This window comes from Myotis nattereri, assembly GCF_964212035.1.
Source record: "Myotis nattereri genome assembly, chromosome: 1".
Classification (NCBI taxonomy): Eukaryota; Metazoa; Chordata; class Mammalia; order Chiroptera; family Vespertilionidae; genus Myotis; species Myotis nattereri.
In genome coordinates, this window is record NC_138075.1 from 81,303,652 (window position 1) to 81,321,313 (window position 17,662).

The following is a 17,662-nucleotide window of genomic DNA, read 5'->3' on the forward strand; positions in this document are numbered from 1 at the left end:
TTGTCTTATAGGTTTAAAAGTATTTTAATTATGGAAGCAGGGGTTAATATTATCATACTAGAGGCCCGGTCCATGAAAATTCATGCACTGGAGGGGAGTCCCTCCGCCCGGCCTGTCCTCTCTCACAGTCTGGGAGGCCTCATGGGTGGGAGACGACCCGGCGATCAGGGGAAGGTGATGCCCCACCACACCTCTGGTGCTGCCACTGCCAGCAGCGCAAGCCTTGGCACGCCCTGTTTACCTGAGCCTTGGGTGGCCCTGGGCAGCTGGGCAGCCACCATCCAAGGCTTGCCTACACCTTGGGCCAGCCCTGGGTGACTGGGGGGCTGAGGGGACTGGGGGACTCCGGAGGCAGGTGCACGGCAAGGGGACTGGGCACCGCCATTTTGTGGCTGTAGGCGCCGCCATCTTTGAGGGTGGGTCAGTCAATTAGCATATTCCTTCCTTATTGGCTGTGGGCACCACCATCTTTGTGACAGCGTGAGGGTCAATTAGCATATCCTATTAGATAGGATATCCTATTCCTGTTACCCTTACAGATCTAAGTCTATATAATAAAGTGATACTAGCTTAATTAGGATTATACACAAGAAACAATTGTGACCTATAAACAACAAAACCCACATTACCTTCTATCTTACAATATAAATAGAATCTATTGGGAAATACTGTAGGAAATAAAACTAGTAATAACATCAAGATGGATGATAACTGTAATTTCTTCAATGACGTTAAGGATTTTGTTTTGTTCTTTTATATTTTGCCTCATGTTTTCCAGGAGCTACTATGCTTGTTTGCACAAGAACAGAAGAAAAACAAGTAAAAATAAAATATATTTAATAAATATAACTGAGTATAGTGGACAGAGTATAAAACCACAAATGACTTATTATTTCAAATTAAAAAAATATTAGATTCTGGCAGAAGTGGATATAGTAACATATCTAGATAGTAAAATGTATTAGTAAATGTCAACATATAATTAGACTTTTAAAGAAATCATTTTATATAAATTCACATGTTCATATAAAATAAATAAAAGAATATTCAAATCTAACTTCATAGAAAATTTTTTCTTCCTAGATACAGAATTTTTTACTTTTTATGTTCAGAAAAAGCATTAGTTTTTCTAATTGTAGTGGTATGCATTTGTCTTGTTTTTGCTTAGAAAGAAATAAGTATGAAGTGTAAAAGAAGCATCAAAAACATAGAGCCAGTTATTTTCCCAATAGTTTTCTGTATCATATAATTATAGCTCATATAATTGATAAGGAATATAAAGCATACACACACACACACACACACACACACTTCTTAATTTCATGCATCACTAATATAAGCTTGGTTCTCACTTAATAAACAGTATTACTTCCTTCAAAGAGAAGTGCTGTGTTTCATCACTACAGATGTATACTTTTGAAACCAATTTATTGGGGCTAAAATGTGAGCAATATAAAGTATTTTAGTCTGAGGGAATGCTATTGCATAAAATAAAAATCAACTCCTAATGTGTTATTAGTTTTGCATCCAGTTATTATTTTAATTTTTTTTCTAAGATTGCAAAAGTATTAGAATCAATAGTGAGCAAAATAATTATGATAGCCTTATATTAGATGATATGCAAAAGCCACACTTAATATTTTAGCAAATATAGTTCAAAGTTAATGATTTATTAGTTAACTGTGAAAAATATATTTAAAACATAAGCTTTTATTTAATATTTAAGTAATCCCATAAGGTCTTGTATTAGTAAGAAAGTGGAAGTATTAAAGAAAAAAACATTTCTCACCTAAATGAAGCTCAACTCAGACAAAATGAAAATGTGTTTAATCATTTTAATAAATATATTTTTCAACAATTGTAAAGTTAAAGTACAGTATGAATGAATTACATAAAATATTTTAGATGATTTCCTTAAATTTGCCCAAATTAACCACATTTGAAGAATGACCTACAAATATTCAGAACCAAACAATCATTAAATCAAACTAATAAGATATATTTGTACTTTGCAGTTTGCAACTCCACCAAAGAAAATGCTAAGAAAATACCATTTCCTGAGTCATTAAATAACATTAAAATGATCAGAAATACCAATTTTCAGTTACTTTTAGATTGCTACAAATGCTTCTCATCCAAAGTTTAAAATTATTTACATAGTAAATAATGTCTGAAATAAAAAGCAAATGAAAATGCATTCACTTTTAAAGATATACCTTTGCTCAATAAGTCATATTTAAACATTTATTTTGTACATATATGATATTCTTAAGTTATATACCAAGAATCCTAGGAAGAAACAATAAGGGAGATCAGAAACACCAACTCAATAAATAACCCTCAGAGCTCCATAAAGTCATCATAATTTAAAGGGGAAAATCCAAAATTATAGTAGTCTACCACCTGAATATATTTTTGTTATCTAAAGTTAAAAATGCATACAAATTTTCAGAAATAATATTTCTTTCCCGGTTATTTGGAATCTGATCGTGGTGAATGAACGAATACATCCTTAACCCACCATTATCTTTTTCTCCAGTGTGCAGGCAATCACCCGTGAAAGGTATGGTGTAGATGACAGGATGATACTGTACCTGATTAGCTCTGGAGGTGGTCATGGGATCAGATGGAGAGGACTTGGTGGTAGTTGGGGAAGATGGCAATGTCTGGGAACAAAGCAGTTTAGGAGCAAATCAACCTTTATAAGCCTTAAACTGATTATTCAAATAAAACAAAATAAAATAAAATGTAATATAACGAGAACAAAATCCTATGAACAAATTTTTCTTCTATTAATTCAAATTTAATGAAATTTAAGATCAATTAAATAATCAATGCATGTAAATATGCATGCATAATAAGCATGTAAAAATAAATTCATGACTCGAAATCATGATGGTGACTGATAAAAATTCACATGAGTATTAAAGGTATCCTGACCATATTCATGAATAGTAGTCTCTTTTCTTTCCCTTTGTTTTCTTGGGGGAAAAGAGATGTGAAACAAAAATTCAAGAAATTCAATGAGTAAAACTGAAAGAGTCATTTTCCTATCAATGAATACAGTCGGGGATTGGAAGAAGTGGTGAAATGAAGTTTACTTTCGCATAAAAGTATCCACCTACTTAATATGTTGAACATCACCAACAAGTTGATTCCACATGAATTTAGGGATCCATACTTAAAAGCAACTAAATTTGCAGTTCTGAGTTCTTAATATCACATTATCTTCTAAAATATTAACTTTTAATAAATTTAGAGCCCGTCTGAAAATGTAAACATTAACTTCATATTAATAAACAAGTAACTAATAGCATTTTAACAAACTGCCATAATATTATTTTACAATTTATGCTAAACACTAAAAATTTAATATGGATGAAGGGAATAATATATTAAAGTATCACCGCCTGTCTTGAAAATAAGCAGAAAAATGTTAGGAATCATATTTATTGTTTACTTCACTTCCAAGCAAATAGACATACTACATATGAAATGTTTTATGAGAGCATAATATATCTGTTGATTAATTCATTAAAATATTTTAAAAACTCATGTAAAAGAGTAACCTTAAAGTGTAAAATGTTAAGATTTTTTTTTCTATTCTTAAGTAGCAACCTCAGTAGATAATATTTCTGAATAGATGATGTGGGGTAATTTTACAGTATAGACACAATTCTAATGAACATTATGTTTTATATTAATATATATTCATCAAAATTACTCAGATATGAGCAAAAGCATAACTTTAAAGGTTCAGCAGTGTCAGGAAAAGTAGATGCAATTACTTACTATGGTCATGTTCATGCATTTAAATTCAAAAGTTCTAATTTGGGTAGAATAAAGCAGTTAAGAGTAAAAGAAAGGATAAGAAATTCACAGGCTCCTGCTTAACTCACTGTTCTCCCAAAACAATGTAAGATTGCTTGTAATATTAGGTCATGCTTTATTTAAACAGTCCACTCCTCAAGGGATTCCTAGTTCTTCCTCAGTTGAAACTTCAGATACTTTGTGAAAAATTAGACTTAATGTTGAGTCACACCAAGGTTTTTGTTAAATCGTATTTAAAAAGGGGACAGGAGCTACATTCAAAAGAACCACCTCATAAAAGAAGGACAAATCTTTAAATCCCTTTTCTGCTTTTGTTCTTTGTAATAAATTCCTGTCATTTCTCAAGAGAGACTTTAAATTTCCACCATTAAAATGTGCCCTACTATCTTCTTTCCCTTGCAATACTATGATAGGACATATGATGCTGACTTCATGCTACTATGAACTAAACCGTAAAGATTTTATTTTCTCATCTCTGGTTATAACTTTTATTGCAGAGAATTCCTGTGAGTAGTTAGCACATTTAAAAATCTATTTTGTAGTAATCTTATAAGGAGGCTGACTAAGTAGATGTAAAATAAATCTAGAGGCCGTTTCTTCAAATATAGGTCAGAATCTAAATTCATTAACCTACAGAAGTACAGGTATGTGTGCTGGGCTCCTCTATCTTATCAGGGTAAAATCGACCTGAAGTACCACAGGCGCACTATGACATCTACCTTGCCTGGGATACGAATTCTCAACAAGGTCTTGAAATGTTAAAAAGAACTATGTGAAAAAAGTAGTAATATCAAGTGGCTCAGAATTTTTAATCACATTAATATTACCTCCTATCAATTCATTTAATATATCTCTACTTGGGCATATATTAATAATTGACACAACTCAGATTCATCAATATTGTCCCTAATTCTAATGCTGTTTCTTTCCCATAGATATAAAAACAATAATTTTAAACTTCTGGGATATTAAACATGTTTAAAAACTCATTAAAGATTTGGTTATTCAATATAAGTTAGAGTTCAATATTTTAAGTAAACAGGTAAAATTATGTAAGATTGGGCTTCAAGGGATAAGACTGTCAGAAATTACAGTAAATTGTCTCTAAATATTTCTAAGATAATGAACATGTAATGAGATGAACATGTGATTAGTTTTCCAGCTATCTATTATTCATATAGTTATTGTTAAACTAAAAGAAAGTATCCTCCCTTTACAAATTAACTTATAACAATAGATTCCAGAAAGCCTACATTTAAGTTCATCTTTTAAATACTAGTTGCAACTGTTCTCATAAAGAGGAAGTTATAAACATATTAAAGAAATGCCTTAATTTATAAGGTTCTATTACTTAATGAAACAGCTTTGATAGTTTTTCTCAATCACTCCAAAAAATAGAACAGAAAAATCCAAAAGAAATATTTCAGTATGTAATATAGATGCACAATATGTTTGTTGCCCTAATATTTTATAAACAAAATGTTTACTCCTTTACTCCTACCTACCACACAGACTTCAAGTTTAGTGGTTTCAAGTTAAAAAATCATTTAGTAGGATTTCTGATATATATCTTGAAGATGCAACTAAATATCCATATAGTAACAGTATATTAAAATATCTGTTATAACTAATATTTACAAAGGACACACTCCTCTAAAATTTATTTTTTACATTTATCAAATATTGATTATGAAGGACAGTCATTTTTATCAAAATTTTACCTTTCAAGTGGAAAGAATATTTCTGCTTACGGATTCTGCTTCAAACATTAAAGGTTGAATTACTTATTGCAGAAAAACTTGAAGTATTTAATAATTTTAAAATAGTGGATTTTTCAGAGTATAGTTTTTAAAAATTCAAGATTTAACCATAGGCATTTAGTTACATATAGATAAACTAGTTTTGGGAAATAGAACTGAAAAGTAATTATAAATTATAAAATGTATTCTTGTTAACTGACAGTTTTGCTGGACCAGAAAATATTATTATAAATAAACTCTATAATAAATAAAGGTTACCTTCAGGCAAATCTACAGCAATAGATTGTCAAGAACTTCTGATATTCAGAGGTACAGTGAGCACAAAAATGGACAACAAATCTCAATTGTAATTTGGAATTTATCACTAGCTGAGTAACATTACTTAAGTAATCACCTTCCAAAACCTGTTTTCAAATTCTATAAAATAAGTCTGCATACTGCTCTATAATATAATGGGTATAATATTTAAATATGTAATTATCACCTTTGGTTTTCCCTCTGACTTCAAGTATCCTCCCCTTCCTCCAATGCCTGGCCTATCTGGAACTACTTAGCCCTAATATAAACTAATGATACCTAATTTCAAAGATCTTTCACAATATATTCTTATTTCATAGCATACTTTCCTCATAATTGCTAATCTATACTTTGTCCTTCTCCTGAACCATTCAAACCCATGTATTTCATCTACCTTTCAACTGGTATTCTTCATTACTTAAAAGAAACCAGAATGAGCTTCCTTATCTACCACAATTGACTTCATTACACCTTTTTCAGTTTTCCAAATCACTTTTCCCCCCATCTTTGCATTCTTTTCACTGTAGACAAAACTGTGAACTCCAACTCAGACTCTTCACAGCCTAGGTCTTAACACGCTAAAGTCGTACCTTTCCACCACTCCAGTGTCACCTTGTTTCCTCTGTAATCCCATCTCAAATTTCTCTGCCTTTTCAAACTCCTTTTTATTCTTTGACACAAGCCAATCCCTCTTAAATAGCTGGGGTATGTGAGTCTCTGATCTAACTTGGATTTCTCTCCTTTGTAGATTCAAAATTTCAAATCAGCAGTTTCCACACTTCATAACACCTTTCTTTTTACCTAACCAGTCTCTTTACCTTTAGGAAATAATGACTTTGCTCTCACCATGTGGCTGAAACTAACTTTTAAAATCACCAATAATCTCCCATTTAAAAAGTTACTTATTCTAATAATTTTTTCTCTGGGTATTTGATCCTTTTTAGTATATTTCCTCATACTTCCTCTCCTTATTTTCTGACAGAAAAAATTACTGATTTCCTTTTTGTCATTATGATTTATAAAGAGTAGCTACTAGGAATAAGGTATAGTTTTACTCAGTTTATACTTACAGTATCCTTATGAAATAAATATTAATATCCCCATGTAATAAGTAAAGAAACTGAGGTACAGAGAAGCAAAACAACTTGCCCCCAAATACCCAGCTGGTAATTTTAAAAAGCCAGGACTTGAATCCTGACAGTCCTGCTCCAGATCCTGTGCATTTACCATAATGCTTCTCACTTACTTTTTCTGATACCTGCTTCTGTAGTTCATTTGTTTGCTTCTTTTTTTCTCTCCTACTGTGAAGATGCAAGTGAAATTAGCTCCTCTATTGCAGTCAAGGGTCTATATTTCGAGTTTTAGATTCTCACCTATGCTTCTATCAAAAACTACTTCAAGAAAAACATACTATTTACAATTCAACTTTCCTGAGACAAATATATATATATATATATATATATATATATATATATATATATATATATATATATATAATAGGTGCTTAACATTCACTTTTTTGTTTTCAGGTTTCACCATTCTACTAGGTTCAAAGCTACATATAGCCATTTTTTATTCTTTCTGCACCATTTTAGAATGAGAACAAATCAGTCTTGAAGCCTTACAAAATTGACTTAGACATATCTTTTAACCTCATCTATTTGTCTCAACTTTCACAACCAAAAGTGAGATCATGTTCATTTTGTTCTTAAAATATTGCTTAGTCTCTTAACTTCACCCTGATACATTATATTTTAAATGAGGTTCTCTTCTTAGAGTTTATTCAAGACTTTGAAAAGTCCCAATGAGAGAGAAATCTATTGGATTTTGTTTCACCAGCATTACTCAAACTTGGAGGCCATGAAGCCCAGTGTTAAGATAACCAGTTATATGTCCTTGGATAAGTCATTCAATTGCTCTAGGCATCAGTTTCCTTAAGTAAAGCATGGACTCTGTACCGCTCTCATAGGATCTGTGTGAGGATGGGCGACATGTGATAATACGTGTAAAGTGTGCAGCACAATGGGCTCAGAAACAGAATAAGCACCATACATATAGAACTATTTCTATTTCTATTATTACTGACCCTTCATTCCTGATCACAAACCTTTCTTTCTTTCTTTTCTTCTTTTTTTTTTTTTTTTTGCCTGACATCCCTTGGATTTGTGAATGTTACATAAAAAAAGTTTTAGAAAATATTTTCTTATAGACCTTCAAAACTATAGATCTACATTGTAGAACACTCAATTGTCATAATTCTCTTTTCCTCCCATAAACTGTATCTACAAGCACCCCAAGATTCTGTCTGGATTTTTAGCACAGAAGAGAACAAAATGCTGAGGTACCTCCTTTTTTTCATAACCTTCCAGAGAAATTAAAATGGCTTGTTAGGAAATATTAGCAAGAGTCCGTAGCCTATAGAATGTGCCTCAGCCTGTCATCCAAGGCTCTCCATTATCCGGTCCCATCTTACCCACCTAACATTATTTTCTCTAAACTCCAACACTGATGTTCCACCTCTGTCAAGATAGTTTCCATACTATTCAACAATATGGCACCTTTCTCCTTAAATCCATACTGCTTCACATGCCTAAAATAAATTTTTTCTTTTTTCTATAATTAGGCAATTCCTATACAATCTTCAAGATTCAATTCAAGTCTTCCCCTGTTTTACAATATCAAATGTCACTAGCCCATATTTCTTTCACACTCCTCTAAAATTTTACAGTACATTGTTTATATTGTAGTTTTGGTATATAAATAAAGTTTTATATTTTTATAGATTACTTTAAGCATTTTTGATCTCTCAAAAACAAGTTATGCAATTTTTATCAATTTTTCATGATGAAAGTAAAATTATTTAGGCTAAATGAGACTATTGATATCTTAATTTGAATTTTTTTTTAAATATAAGAGAATTGTTTATATGCCTGTAATCACTTCTTACTTAATGTACCTTTCCTTAAAAATATATTTGAGCCAAAAGGGAAAAAAATTGCTGGAAATCTATAAAAGATAAAGGAAATTAACAAATGCTAACTATAATACTTATTTGTGGTTTCTAACGTTCTGGGGGAGGGTTCATTATATTGACTCATTACATATAAACAAATATATTTAGAGGGGGATTTGAGGCACTTACAACAAGAAGAAAAGTTTCAATAATCCTATGAGGGGAAAATAAAAAATATAAAGCTCAAAACATAAAAAGGTAGAAATTGGAAAAATATATAAAAAATAATCTGGGCTAGGAAGTGCTCCGAAATGAGTTCAGAGCTTCTAGGCAAGCAAAGTCTAAATTATTTGAAAATTTCAAATGTCTCGGTTAATTAGGTGTCCTAAAAATAAGAAATAATATGTTTCATGCTAATTAATGTTTAATTTTGGCTTATTAACTCTTGTTGCATATATGTTTCTTAGTATACTGTCTTGTAGAATAAGCACAATGGTATTATGTACCTCATGATAGTTTCCTGGTATTAAGATTAAAAAACAGAGGATATAATATTTTGATTATTCAATAAATATTATAATTGTCTCTGTATTAGCAAACAAATATGTTTTAAATAGAAAACAAAAACATTTGAGAATTAAGAATTGAATATTTCACAATATCTAATATCTGAAGTTGGATGTAAGGCTGTCATGCTAGATTTAATCATTCCACTCTACAAAAGAGTGATAAGAACATTATGCATTACTTCCCTAAAACAACTATTCTGGTTTGAAAATTGATTCAGTTAATAAGGGTAGGTTATATTTAGACAGAATATGATAATCGATGAAATTTTTTTGGTTACCAACTGTATCTAGATTGCATAATTCAAAATATACCATTTTATTAAAAGCCCGTAACATATGGTGTAAAATTATAACATTTAAGGCAAGTTTTAATTGTTTAAAATTAACTCTGACTTCCTATTATATATAAATTATTTTATATATGTTACATATAAACTATTTTTAGGAAGCAAAAACAATGGACACATAGTAACAAACAATTTTAAAAATATATAATTTCATATTCAATATTAAATACATATCTATCCAAAAATTACATTTCCTAGCTCCAGCATTTTAAAAACTTTAATTTTACTCTTTGCACAATCTTAACTAGAAGAAAATTCTAAAACGATCCTTCAAAGACATTATTTTTAAAATTAATTTGAGGACTGAAGCCCAAAGTAAATGTAAATCGTATATCACTAGTTAAGGAAAAACTGCCATTTTAAAGGAAATTTTATTATGATTCTATGTATTAAAGTCATATATATATATATATATATATATATCTCATATTAAATATGTTTTTATTTATTCTAGTGGAAAATAATTTTTATTAGACATAATTATTCTATACTGGATAATCAGCATAATGTCTTCAGAAATAAAATCATGGTCATTTAAATTTATATACTTGGAATTCTATTTAGAGAATGATCCAATAGAAAGTCTGATATTGGTAAAATAGGATACCTAGAGAGTTAAGAGAATCCTAAACTTAGAGCATAAAAAAACTGTCATCAATGATATCTAAAAATATGTGAGATCTATCTTCCTGATTTTTCAAGTATATTATTTTACTTTTACACTTACAAAAAAAGTGTTTAAGTGTGAAATATATTGCCCTACTAGATTTAGTGTACTCTATTGAGAAATCTTTTTAAATGATACTGTATTAAATATATTATTAATTATATAAAAATATTAAATAATTGACAATAATATTAATTCCATGAATATCTACAAGGCTTACAGTGAATGCAAATACACAAAAGTAAACCAATCTCTACTTTTAATACTTATCTTGAATTTAAATAATATTATGAGAAAAAGGCAAATAAAAATAAACCAAACATTTTTAAATTTTGGTTTTCATAAATCTATACAGGCACTGAATATATGGTAGCCAATAAAAGTCATATGGCCATAGAGAAAAATTGGAATTTTAATAATGATTCTGAGACAATTATTTGATTGTTCTAGCTACTTATTAATATTAAAATAATAAAAATCCATTCATATTGTCTTGAATATACTGCCAGCGATGTTGTTCTACTCCAACTGCATTGTATGTTTTACTTTTTAAAAAATCAAGATGTTGATCACACCCGTAAATGTTTGAACTTCTCACATAATTTACAAAAGAAAAGAAAGGCTAGGCTGGATTAAGGTAGAAAGTCAACAGACCCTATGCTTTAGTGCTTCTGAAAATTCTTAGTCCCAGGTGCATTTAATCCAGAGGTCTTTAACTAACATCATAGTTTAAAACCTAGATAGAGTAATGTATCACTTTCAAAACATTACAGATATTCTTTGTATTTACCTAGCACAGATAAAATAAAAATTCTAAAACTATAAATGGCTGTAAGAATAAAATAATTATCTGATATTTGAAGCTTTAAAATATTTAAATTCTGCCATATACAGATTAAAAGTTACTTCCTTGAAAAAGTATGAAGGGTATACAAACAAAATCTAACCATTATGACATTAACAGAGAGTAAACAAATGAATCATTTTGTATGGAATAACAACTACCTATTTGTAATTTAAACCTGGAAGTATTTTGTAACATAGTAATTAAGAGAAAACAAAATATTTTCCTATAATTTGAAAATATGTCTAACTGATATTTTCTACATTTGAATATGATTAGTCAGCCTTATATTGACTTATATATTGATAAAAATTTAATAGGTTCATAACACTGTTTTTCAATTCAGAAACATGAAATTAATAAGATTTTGAGCTACATTTCAAATTTATTACAGTGAACATAAATATTCTGTAAATCAAATATCTTGTAAAGTAATAAAAAATACATTCCTTTTGAGGGTATATTCTATTAATAGTATGATAAAAATTAAGTAGTTAATATAAAAGGGCAAATGCAGAAGCAATAATTATAAAGTATCCAATAATTTTGAATTTAAAAGAGTTTACGGGGAAGAATCCACCTTATTTAGTATTAAAAATGTTATTTTTCTCCTATATCATGTCAGCCATTACACACTCTTAAAAACTTACATTGTCTTTTACCAAGTAAAAATTTTGTTACAGAGAATCCCATACATTAAAAACTCGCATTGGCCCTTTATGACTCTCTCTCTCTATATATATATATTACACAAGTTATACAGAATGTAATAGCTGAGTTGTAACAAGTAACTGTTTGCTAGGCACAAAGGTATACTTATACATATTTGTTGATAAAAAATGTTGAACATGACAAATTAACAAAACAGGAATATATATGCATAATATAATAACTATACTGAAGACTGATACCAAAATGGTATTTAAGTTTTGAGGATATAGTTTCATTTAAATTTTTATACTTTATTTAAAAGTAATATAATTTAAAATAGATTAAATTCCCATAAATTATCAAATTTATGTCTGTAAATCACAACAGAAATGTATCACATAATTGCTTCTCAGTGTTGAAATGAATAATTCAATCAATAGATCAACTAATCAAGGTAAGAAAGAGAACAATCGTTTTTAAATAAATAAATGACAACTGTTATTTTAAGTATGTTTAGAAAAAATGTATATATATAATAAGACTACAAGGCTTCTTTTATAAGGAATTCACACTATGCTATAAGTAGTTCTCTTTGATTTCCCAACTAAACACTCACTTGTTTGATGCGATCTGGGTTAACGGTGGTCTGGGGCTGTAGGATGCTAACTGGTTCTGTCTTGGCAACATTCTGAGGCATTTCTCGAATTTTTTCTGCAATGAATCCATGAACTGCATTCAGTGCTTCAACTGTTCCCTGGATCAAACACACTCGTTCAGTAGTACCTGTGAATAAAAGATTAATATTCAGGAAACTTTCTTATTTTGTATTTTTTCAAAAAAAAGCTATAAAATGGATAATACAGTAATGCCAATAAAATAATGTAAAATGTAGAACTCTAAATTAATTAGTAATGCTACAACTGAACCAAACAGAATATATAAATCCATGTTCTATTTTTTACAATTTTTTACTCATTCTTTCCTAATTATCTCAGAAAGCGTCCTTGGATTTCAGCAGAGCCAGATATCCTCAGTTCTGAGAGTATCATTCATTTATTGTCGTAACAAATACGAGCACTTATAACAGGAGTTAGCGTTACAAACTGGTGACACACAAAAGAAGATTTACGGACACAACTTGCAAAAAGCACACCCTTAAGGGCAAAAAACAAACATTAAGCCAGAAATTACAGGACAGTATGATATGAAAAACAATGGAAATACCTACATGGATGATACAAACAGCTGGTCTAGAGTAAAAAGAACATTTAAATCAGTGGGTAGAGAGAATCTTGGAAAGCTTAAATAGAAGGTACATTTCAGAATTTCTATTGCCCCTATTCACTTACCCTGCTCTCCTTTTAATCGTAGATAGCAACACCACCCCCTGACATTTCATATATTTACCTTTTACTTTACCACTAGTATGCAAGCTCCTAGACAACAGTGAATTAGCCTGTTTTGTTTGGTGCTGTAGTTTCCACAATAGTAGGTGTACAATAAATATTCATTGTATAAATAAACCACACTGATTTTATTGATTATGTAATATCAGTTAAAACACAATTTAATAAGTTTATGAAATCTGAAATTAATGAATAATTGACAAAGATAATTAATAGTATTTATTTTATATCTAGTAAGTAAATTTAGACGTATGTTGTGAGATATCACTAAAACAAAATTGGTTGGGTCTAATACACAAGTCCTATAATCCATTTTATACTTTACAGATAAACCTTAAGGCAATAAAAAATCAATGATTAGTTTTTTAGACTAATCTTAGCTTCACTGCATCAGACTGGTCTTAAACTGTAATCTTTAACTTGTCAGAAATAAATATTTCTTTATTAAATAGTTATCAAAAAATAAAAGAACGATATTTTAAGACATATAAAATATTTGTTTTTTAACTAATATAAAAACTTCCAATACCTACCTACTACATTTCCTTTTGGTGCTAATTTCAAAATTCTAAGCCACTCTATAAAGTATTTTTAAAGTACACTGTGAATGATGAAGTTGTGAAATCACAAATATTGATGAAATCATAGGAAGTTTATATTGTTTTAAGGACCAATAGCCACATAAACCATTTTCTACTAGTTTTTAAGTTTAAAAAGAATATTAAAAATTATCAGCTTTACTTTTAGAAAAAAAATTAGATCACAAAATTTGGGGCAGAAATAAAAGTATTATGATATGAATACACCTCAATTAAATTTTCATGCTTTAAACAATGATGATTCATATCTATGAAAAGTTAAGCTTCCCAAGTGGAACAAAATATTTCAATGGAGAGCAAGTATATCTTTCATTGGTAAGGATGGAGAGAATCTTTCCATAATGTGAGTTTGAGAGCTTTTTTCATCCTTTTCTATCTTGATGTATCTCTGTGGCTCTTGGGTAAAATGATCTAGTTTAGAGAAATACTCTAGGGAGTCTTTACAAGGTTGTATTAATTGTTCAATAAATGTCTAGAAAGGATGAGAAGTGATCAATGGAGCTCATGTAATGTGTTTCATCTCTGTTGGCAAACAAAACAACCTACAGCTCAGATTACATTCCTGCTTTTGGAGACAACTAGAGTGCTGGGTGTGCCAAAATAGGAAAGGAAATCAGTGCAACCTCAATAGTGATTTTAAAAAAAATAAAAAATGGCACTACATAACTAAAGAGATTATACAATCCACATTGCTTTAAAATTCTAATTCAACAGAATGCACAACATATTAGACAACAGTAACCACAATACGCTTCTAATTGTATAGCTAACAGGTAATACATGGAAATCACAGTCATAAAGAAATATGATTGCTTAAAGTTCACATAGCACATATGAGACAATTTGAAGAGTTATAGGTTCAAAGTTGCAGTACATATTCTCTGAGTATTAAATTATATCACTACTATTAGAACTATGTCAAAAAAGTGGAAAAAAGGGAGATTGTACATCTCCAATGGGAATTGCTACAATCCTCAGAAGAGATGCTGTCATATTCTTCACCTGAACTCTAATGGCCTTTTCACTCAGATAACACAAAACTATAATTTTTAGGAAAAAGTCACAAAGAGGGAAAACTGTCAGGTATATGACCAAACTGTGTAACAAAAATGAGCCTATAAATCATAAAAGTTGCTGTTTTTTTGTCACTTTAAAGGCTTTTAGGATCCATTAGTGTCTAAACTAAACTGCCAGTTATTTATCATTTTATTTAACAGTAGCGTTTACTTCTCTTTGCAATGGACTAGCTAACAAAAGCTGGAAAATAGTTACATAAAAGTATTGCCCACATTTTTTATAATGTAAAGATATAGGTGTATAAGACGCCATTAATTTAAAATTGCAGTTTTAAGGTAGACTAGGCAATGAAGTTTGAAATGGCTTTAAGTTTTGATGTCATATGAAATATCATCATTCATTTCAAATGAAAATAGATATTTCTAAAATTAGGCACCATTATCAAACCAATTCCATAGCAAAATTTAGATAGAAATTTAATAAAATATATTCACTTTGTGCTACTGTAGCCTAGGACAAGATTCTTAAACTGTTCCTGGTCCTACTCCTCCGTGCAGTGGAGCCCACTCATCCTCATCGACCCAGCCCCCTGTTTCTGTAGGGATTAGAGCTCTTTCTTACATCATAATTTTTCTTTTCTATTAGATCATTCTCATCAGCAGGAAAATATGTTATAATTTCTTCAATGTTTAAAGACTCCTTCTCCTTAAGACAGAATTAGATCATTACCCTTTGGCCAACCAAATAAAATAACTGATTTAGACAAAGATCATAAAAATGATAACATGAAAGGTTAATGGGAAATTCTCAATAGAAAAATTAGGCAGTCACCATCTGACTTCACTGATCAATATTAGCATAACTAGAGAATGAAAACCAAACATAGGCCTCTTGATGTGATATAATATGAAGCACAGGGCACCTATTAAAAACTGTGTCCCCAAGTAGCTGAACTTAAATCTAACCAAATTTTTATACTATATTACAGTTTAAAAATAATACTGAAAACAGTAAATTTAATGTCACCATGAGGAAGCAAACATAATTGTGGCAACCTGATTAGAACTACATATTAGATAGTATCAAAGAATTACTGTTAATTTTAATAAGCACTATTTTTCGTTTCGTTTTCTTTTTTAAAATATATGTTTATTGATTTCAGAGAGGAAGGGAGAGGGAGAGAGATAGAAATATCATTGATGAGAGAGAATCATTGATGAGAATCATTGATCGGCTGCTTCCTGCATGCCCCACACTGAGGATTGAGCCCACAACCAGGACATGTGCCCTTGACTAAAATCGAACCTGGGACCCTTCAGTCTACAGGCGAATGCTATATCCACTGAGCCAAACCGGCTAGGGCTTTTTTTGTTTTCTAAAGATGCAAATTGAAGTATATACAGGTTAAATGATGGGGATTTGCTTCAAAATATTTCTGTAACAACAAAAAAATCAGAACATGAAATAGATAAGCCCAAATCTTGATACTGTTGCTATATAAGGAGTATGTAAAGGGTTCATTGTACAATTTATTCTCTTATGTATTTTTAAAATTTTCATAAAAGAAAAACATTTTAAAGCCCTCCTTGACCTCATACTTCTCCCACCAACTACAGATCAATGTCCTTATCTCTCATAATATCATGTTTTTTTTCTACTACCTCACAACCCATTCCTTTTTTTTTTAATCTACTCCAATATGGCTTTTGCCCTACCACATCAGTGAAACCATTCATCACAGTTCTACTGGGTAAATCTAATTTTCATGTTTTTATGTTGTCTGACTCTTCAGCAACATTTGATACAGATGACCACTCTGTTCTAAAAATATTTCACTTGATTTTCAAGATACTACATTCTCCTGGTCTTCATTTTATTCAATTCATTCATATATTTGACAAAAATCTATTGAGTCCCTACTAAATGCTAAGTACTATAAGACAAGCTGAAGATACAACAATAATCAGACAAATCTTCCTGCCTTCATAGAATTCATATTCTAATTCATATAGACAAACCTTATACACAAAACAAATAAGATACAGAGAAAGAATACAAAATGAAATTAGTGCTATGGAGAAAACCTGGGTACAAGAACAGGATGAGCAAAGACAAAAATAAAAGAATGTTATGTGTCATGTTCACTACTGTATCCTCATAGCACACTGTGGATACTCAAGAAGTAATTTTTGAATAAAAGAATAACTCCAAGTCTAAATATCTCCTCTGTATATTAAAAACACTATTCATTTTCAGACCTTTTATCTATAAAATATCCATAAAATCTGCAAGCTTCTTTGAATTTCTAAGATCAGTCAAAATACAGAGTGGAGCAAAAGTAGGCTCAATTATTCATATGGAAAGTAACACAATAACTAGTCTATATATAAAAGCCTAAGCACCCTCTACAACTGAACGACCAGAATGACTGGTCAACCAGTCACTATGATGCACACTGAACACTAGGGGGCAGACGTTCTACATAGGAGCTGCCCCCTGGTGGTCAGTGCACTCCCACAGCCAACCTCCGGCGGCCCCTCCCCCGATTAGCCCCAATTGTGGGGGCCAGTCGGCAAACCTCCCACAGCCCCTCCCCCCGGCTGGCCAACTTCCTGGGGTCCCTCCCTCCAGCTGTCCGGGCCCCTGATAGGCCTAGATCGCTAGCCAGGCCAAGGGACCCCACTTGTGCATGAATTCATGCATTGGGCCTCTAGTAGATAA

The 17,662-nt window shown here is 30.7% G+C and overlaps 1 protein-coding gene across 1 annotated transcript in view; it reads right to left on the bottom strand.

Moving 5' to 3' along the window:
- NOVA1 (NOVA alternative splicing regulator 1) overlaps positions 1 to 17,662 on the bottom strand; it is a 153,993-nt gene that overhangs the window by 24,083 nt on the left and 112,248 nt on the right. The window contains exons 3-4 of the mRNA XM_081101683.1: positions 12,536 to 12,702; positions 2,595 to 2,666 (exon numbers count right to left, since the gene is read on the bottom strand). Coding sequence (XP_080957809.1) covers positions 2,595 to 2,666; positions 12,536 to 12,702 — 239 coding nt within the window. The remainder of the gene's footprint in view (positions 1 to 2,594; positions 2,667 to 12,535; positions 12,703 to 17,662) is intronic.